Consider the following 6,735-nt stretch of genomic DNA (forward strand, 5'->3'; position numbering starts at 1 on the left):
TCACACGGACACGGGCTCGCGCATGTGTTGCTATCGGTTGTGCCAGCCCGCCACCTGATGGCGTTAGTCTCGATGTCGTAAACCGTCACTGGTGGCATCCCTGGCACTAGGGCCCACAGCGCCACCATCCTAGTGATCGGGCTGGCGCCAAGAATGGCGGTTGATAGAAACCGCCGAAAGGAACGACCTCAATCTCGAACATATCGCCTCCCTTGAAAGGGTTAAACCCTTTAAATTATAACATGACGGGCCGTCGTACTGGGCGGCGCTTAACCATCTACATAAAAAAAATCAAATCTGAAACTCAAAACGTAAAATTTAGTATTGCAAAAAACACAAACTGCTCATGTCCATCGTTATCATGTAATAATAAAAGGATACATTGCATAACGCTGCGCGTATATAAAGGACTGAATAATTAATCTTCCTTGCGTAACGGTAATACGCATATTTTGGTGATCGGTCTCTTGTATGTTCCCTTGGCTGTGCGAACTGAGACCACTCTAGGTATTCCATCCGTCCCAGGAAAAACGTTTTCTATTCGTCCAATTGTCCAATGGAGAGGTAACGAATCATTCTCCTGAAGCATGACCATGTCGCCAATAACCGGGTGCAGCCCCTTGGATTGCTGCCACTTAGTACGCTGCTGTAATTGCTGCAGGTACTCGCGACTCCATCGCCTCCAGAAATGCTGGAATATTTGGCTGACTCGTTGCCACCGTGAGAGTCTACTAGTAGGCGAGTACATGACATCTTGTTGTGGGACAGCGGTAAGAGAGTCTCCGACCAGGAAGTGTCCGGGTGTCAAATAGGATAGGTCATTGGGATCGCTGGACAAAGGTGTAATCGGGCGTGAATTTAAAACTGCCTCGACTTGGGTAAGCACAGTGTACATTTCTTCAAATGTTAATACGGAGTCACCGACGACGCGTTTTAAGTGAAGTTTCGTGGATTTAACCGCAGCTTCCCAAATGCCGCCAAAGTGGGGGGCGTGGAGCGATATGAAATGCCACTCGATGAGATCTTCCTTCAGCAGGTAGTTCAGTTTATCCTGATGGTCCTTACTGAGGAGCATATAATAAAGCTCCTTCAACGTGTTCGATGCTCCTTGAAAATTCGTTCCGTTATCTGAATAGATATGTCGTACCTTGCCTCGACGAGCCATAAAACGCTTAAGAGCGTTAAGAAATGCTTCGGTGGATAAATCGCTCACTAGTTCAATGTGAACAGCCTTCGTGGAAAGGCAGACGAAGGCTGCGACATACGCCTTTACTATCTTGGCGTTGCGAAGTTGTCCGGACCTTATGTGGAACGGGCCACAGTAGTCTACCCCGCTTCGTTCAAATGGTTTCGATGGCGTAACTCGGTATGCGGGTAACTCACTCATGATTGCTTCGCAGGCACGCGGATCTGCCTTGCGACAGATGATGCACTCCCTGATGCACCTCTTGACGCTATTTCTCGCTGATAGGGGCCAATACCTGATGCGAATGGCGGCCAATGTGGCTTGTGCCCCTGCGTGTAACTGCCTCTGATGCTCGTGTCGTATGACTAAGCATGTGAACGGATGGTTGGCTGGTAGTAGAATTGGGTGTTTCGCATCGCATGAGATAGTTGCCCTCTGCAAGCGTCCGCCCACTCTGATAATGCCAAGGTTGTCGATAAACGGAGACAAACACAATAATCTGCTTTGTCGTGATACGGTTCCTTGTGTTTTCAATACGTGAAGGTCTTGCTTGAATGCTGTCTGTTGAACTATTTTCACGAGGCGTAAATTGGAATTCAATAGCTCTTGTGTGGTTATGCGACCTACGGCTCTAACTCCTCGATTCCTTGCATTATTCACGAATCTCAGGCAAAGAGCTGTGATTCTGATTAGTTTACTCAGTGATGAAAATCTCTCAAACACGTTGGGCCGGTCCTCTGTGACATAGTCTTGAGTACGCGCCTTTGCTCTGGCAATTCGTTGGGTGGAACAGCCGGAATACTTGTGCACCAATTCTGAACTTCCCTTTCGAGCCATGGTGGACCAGACCACCAGAGAGCCGCATCGATTAAGATTGAGGGCAAAGAGCCTCTGGATACGTAGTCAGCTGGATTGCATTCTGTGGCGACATGGAACCAACTGCTTGCCTGAGATAGCCGATGAATTTCGCTGACCCTGTTGGTGACGAAGACGTTCCAGTTCTTGTCTGTAGCCCTTATCCAGTGTATCACTATTGTGGAATCGGTCCAACAGTATATCGCTTCTGGTTCGAAGCGCACTGCTCTCAAAATTTTGTCCATTAATTGTGCCAGCAATACTGCCCCGCATAGCTCTAGCCGTGGCAAGGTAATCGCCTTCAGGGGGGCAATGCGGGACCTTGAGCACAGCAACCGCGTGGAGATTTGACCTTGCGGGCCCGCGACCCTGAGGTAGACGCAGGCTCCGTATGCCTTCTCACTTGTATCAGAGAAACCATGGATTTGAATGCTGACTGCATTCTTGCATGCTACGTAACGTGGTACCTTGAGTTCGCCAACGGCGCTCAGCTGGGATGCGAACCTTGTCCATGCAGTGTGTAAGCTCATGGGTACGGTTTCATCCCATGCCAAATCAAGCTGCCATACCCTCTATATAAGAATCTTGGCTGCAAGCGTTATAGGACCTAAAAGTCCTAGAGGATCAAATATTCTTGATAGCACAGACAACATGCTCCGTTTGGTTATCCTGGTGTGATCAGAGGGATTGATATGATATTGAAGATCGTCGGTTTTTGTGTTCCAAAGCATGCCCAACGTAGACACCTCTTCGTTTGTGTTAATGAAGTGAATGGGCTCGCAGATGTCGGCATGAGGTACGTCCTCTAATAGCTTAGGGCAATTGGACGCCCATTTTCTGAGATGGAAACCTCCCGAGTTTAGTATCTTGATGGTTTCATTCCGTAGGACTCTAATTTCTTGCTCAGTATTGGCTCCTGACAATAAGTCATCGACATAGAAGTCATTGATGATAGCGCTCGAACCCACTGAGTAGGTTGAGGCGTATGTGTTGGCTAACTCCTGCATAGCTCTCACGGCCAGAAAGGATGCACATGCTGTGCCGTATGTCACAGTTTTCAATTCAAATGCTGCTATCTTTTCGCTTGAATCAGTACGCCAGAGAATTGTTTGAAGCGGTGTTTGCGATTCGTCTATTAATATTTGATGATACATTTGGGTAATGTCAGCCGTAATGACATACTGGAAGGTACGAAAGCGTAGTAAGATCGAGAACAGATCTTCTTGCAGAATGGGTCCTACTGAGAGGCACTCATTGAGCGAAATGCCGGTGCTGCTTTTACACGACGCATCGAACACCACACGCAACTTAGTGGTTAGGCTGCTGCCCTTTAATACAGCGTGATGAGGGATATAGTAGCGCGGAGTGAGTGCCATTTCTTGTTCGATGGTGATGCGTTCCATATGACCCAGAGCTAAGTATTCGTTCATGAAGAGTACGTATTGCTCCTTCAGCCTTGGTTGCTTGTGTAATTTGCGTTCCAAACTGAGGAATCTGTTCAATGCTGTATTGCGAGATTCACCAAGTTGTCGTAACTTGGCCTCCTTGACAGGCATTTGCACGATGAAACGTCCGCCTGCATTCCTTGTAGTAGTCTCGGCGAAGCGCTCCATGCAATTTCTTTCGTCAGGATTGAAAGACATTTTATTGGTGATGAACTCCATTTCCCAGAACTTGTTCACTGCTTGGTTGATCTGTTGATTAGTTGACAAGGTACAGACCTCGGACCCTACCGGACCATCATTGTATGTCTTGCCATCGACGATCCAGCCGAGCTGGGTCCTTTGTAGTATAGGTAGGTTCTGGTGGATGCGTATTTGTCCCACGCATAACAGTTGCCAAAACATCTCAGCGCCTATAAGCATATCTATGGAGCCCGGTATGTGGAAATGGGGATCAGCTAATCGTATGTTGCTCGGTATCTTGAAATTGTTGAGATTGACGTGCACCGGAGGTAGTTTTCCTGTGATACTGTTTAGCACATGACATTCAATGTTTTGCGAAAATGATGTATGAACGGATTTGAATTTTACGTTAACTGTATGATTAGAGTGTGTTTGAGACTTATCTATCCCTGTGACAGACATGTTAGCTCGGGTCCGAGCGAGCTTGAGCTCATTGGCAAGACTATTGGTAATAAAGTTGGATTGAGATCCTGAATCCAGTAATATTCGACAAGTATGCGTATTGCCGTGTTGATCATAAACATTGACGACTGCTGTGGATAATATAACCTGTTGGTACTTATCTGGAGTGACATGATGCGCTAAAACGACGGTGCCCGAATTGCTTGCTTGACTAAGTTGATTTGTAGATTGTGTGTCCGCCTGCGATTTCTCCTGTATGTGCAACAGTGTGTTGTGCTTCTTACTGCACGTTTGACATGTAGACGACCTACAATCCTTGGCTTGATGAGAGGCGGAACGCAGGCAGTTGAGACATAGTCGTCTGACTCTGGCTTGTTTGATCCTGTCTTCACATGACAACTTTAAGAAATTTGGACATTGAAAAATGTGATGTTTTTCTTTACAATAAGCGCAACAGACAGTAGAGGCGGATACATGAGAACTAGAGCTTTTATTAGGTTTACGTGAATTCGACGTCATTGTGTCATTGACGATCTTGCTGGATACGATTGCTATTGTTTTGCATTTTTGTGACAGAAAATCGGTGAGCTGCCTTAGTGTGGGCAACTCACCTGGCAAGACGTGATCCTTCCAGTCACTAATGAGATTTGAATCTAATTTTGTAATGATTAGATGGATAATGAGGTCGTCCCACTGATCAGCTGGCCTGCCCAAGCTAGTCAGGGCGTGTAAATGACGCAGCACGTCATCCACTAACTTTCTCAATGCTACATGATCTCTTTTTGGGACAACAGGCAGATTGAATAACGACTTGATGTGTTCTTGGGAAATGATAGATTTGTCGTCGAATCGTTGTTTCAATAATTCTAAAGCCTCGCGGTAATTATCAGAAGTGATCTGTATTGACTTGATAACGTGCGCGGCATCACCCTCGAGCGAGGAGATTAGGTAGTGGAAACGCTGAATGTTTGTTAGTTTTGGATTCAAGTGAATCATAGATTCAAACGTGTTGTAAAAGGGATACCAATCCTCGTAATTACCACTGAATTTAGGTATTGCAATTTTCGGTAAATGAACTTGACTGATGTCATGCACATAACCTTGATCGCGCGATGCCTGCTCGAAAATGCGTGATTCTAATGCGTTTTTTGTATATCACTCACACTCGCGGTTGCAAGGTTGCACGAAGAGGCTAACAGAGCGTCAATCTTACCGGCAGTGCAGAAATAACCTTCTTCGAAGTTCGCACATTCAGTTTCTTCTTCGATCTTGAGTTGGTCGACGTTTTCCAAATCATTCGAAAGCTCCAAAAGCTCGACAATTTGCAGTTGCAATTCATTGAATTGACACCAGTAAGTGGTGAATTTCTCCTTTCGCTGCTTTACGTATGCAATATCCACTGCTTGTGGATCTATGGTGTCTATGGCGTTCCGCGCGCGCGTGCACTGCGCCTTTATTGCGGTTCGTTTGGCTTTGAGTGCCTTTAATGCTTTCGCCGACATGACGAATGACAAGAAAAGAAACAATGTTAGAAATGGGAAAACCGATGGAAGGAAGGTCGGAGACTTACCTCGCTGCTATATTGTGCCGTGTGCGACACGAACGAAACCTTTCCTTATGAGGACTATGGCGACTTGCCGTATATCAATTTTACGAGGTATCCGGCTCGAAGGACCAATGTTGTGGGATAATGGTATGACTCGCTTTTTGAATGACGGATAACTCGTTTGCTATGGTCGAACTCTTCCCTTTATTGATACAAAAGAGCTCGTACAAGGAGAACTGACTGTTCGTTACATTTTTGCTGCTTACTTTCTTCTTAGAGAGCGCGGGAAGTGGAAGGGGGGAGACTGAGTGGGGCCAACAGACGAGAAAAAGAGCACTAGGGCCCACAGCGCCACCATCCTAGTGATCGGGCTGGCGCCAAGAATGGCGGGTGATAGAAACTGCCGAAAGGAACGACCTCAATCTCGAACATTCATAATATCACAATCAAAAATTAACATTTGTATTTTATAATATAACTTTCACGTTTATCCCATATAAAATACCTACTTGATTAAAAATAAGGCTAATTATAAACATTTTTCTGTGTGATATTAAGTTATTAGATTTCATGTGATGTAATTGTGATATCCAAGTTTAGTTCTAATGTTCTTTAATAATTTTATTTAAATCTTATTTTATTTGTGACTACACACAATAGTAAGTAGGTATATTTTACTATCAAGTTTGTTAGGGGGGTTTTGGCGAACAATAATAGCGAAATCCGATATAATTCAATTCTTTCTTCTTCTTCCTTTGGTTTCCCCTTGATTGGTTTTCCGACTCAAATTTAGAGTCACAGTACCATGCAAAAATAGCGGATCTTTCGATTCAATGAATAACTTTTTCGGGGAGCAGAGGTCTCAAGACGTATGTTCAATAACTCTTCTCTGAGGTTAACTTGGAGATCTTGACAATGCTTTAAACCCACAAAGCTAAAAGACTCCAGACTCAATTCAATTCTTTACTTCTGGCAGAGAGAAACATGAGAGAGGACATGGCGGACTTTTTCGCGTGACAGGCGAAATCGCCGTACGCTAGCGACTCCAATTTTAGAAATTG

At 45.2% G+C, this 6,735-nt stretch overlaps 3 protein-coding genes across 3 annotated transcripts; all 3 read right to left on the reverse strand.

Moving 5' to 3' along the window:
* Window positions 1-418: 418 nt before the first annotated feature.
* Window positions 419-2,023, reverse strand: LOC108764239 (uncharacterized). The gene has a single exon (XM_018512377.1). The coding sequence runs from the start codon at window positions 2,021-2,023 to the stop codon at window positions 419-421; it is 1,605 nt and encodes a 534-aa protein (XP_018367879.1).
* A 31-nt stretch (window positions 2,024-2,054) lies between these two features.
* LOC108764240 (uncharacterized) lies at window positions 2,055-2,571 on the reverse strand. Its single transcript, XM_018512378.1, has 2 exons — window positions 2,238-2,571; window positions 2,055-2,161 (listed from the first exon to the last, which is right to left on the reverse strand). Exons 1-2 carry the CDS (start codon window positions 2,569-2,571, stop codon window positions 2,055-2,057), a joined length of 441 nt encoding a protein of 146 aa, XP_018367880.1.
* Window positions 2,572-2,613: 42 nt separating this feature from the next.
* On the reverse strand, window positions 2,614-5,630 carry LOC108764242 (uncharacterized). The gene is made up of 2 exons (XM_018512379.1): window positions 5,292-5,630; window positions 2,614-5,244 (listed from the first exon to the last, which is right to left on the reverse strand). Exons 1-2 carry the CDS (start codon window positions 5,628-5,630, stop codon window positions 2,614-2,616), a joined length of 2,970 nt encoding a protein of 989 aa, XP_018367881.1.
* Between the last annotated feature and the right edge of the window lie 1,105 nt (window positions 5,631-6,735).

This window comes from Trachymyrmex cornetzi, unplaced genomic scaffold (assembly GCF_001594075.2).
Source record: "Trachymyrmex cornetzi isolate Tcor2-1 unplaced genomic scaffold, Tcor1.1 scaffold400, whole genome shotgun sequence".
Classification (NCBI taxonomy): Eukaryota; Metazoa; Arthropoda; class Insecta; order Hymenoptera; family Formicidae; genus Trachymyrmex; species Trachymyrmex cornetzi.

Bases quoted from the DNA above. Each gene is read 5' to 3' on its own strand.
- LOC108764242 (XM_018512379.1), bottom strand. From the start codon at position 5,630: ATGTCGGCGAAAGCATTAAAGGCACTCAAAGCCAAACGAACCGCAATA. The intron at 5,245-5,291 runs GTGAGTGATATA...ATTTTCGAGCAG, and splicing joins GCAACCTTGCAACCGCGAGT to GCATCGCGCGATCAAGGTTA.
- LOC108764239 (XM_018512377.1), bottom strand. From the start codon at position 2,023: ATGGCTCGAAAGGGAAGTTCAGAATTGGTGCACAAGTATTCCGGCTGT.
- LOC108764240 (XM_018512378.1), bottom strand. From the start codon at position 2,571: ATGAGCTTACACACTGCATGGACAAGGTTCGCATCCCAGCTGAGCGCC. The intron at 2,162-2,237 runs GTTGGACCGATT...CGTCACCAACAG, and splicing joins CGAACCAGAAGCGATATACT to GGTCAGCGAAATTCATCGGC.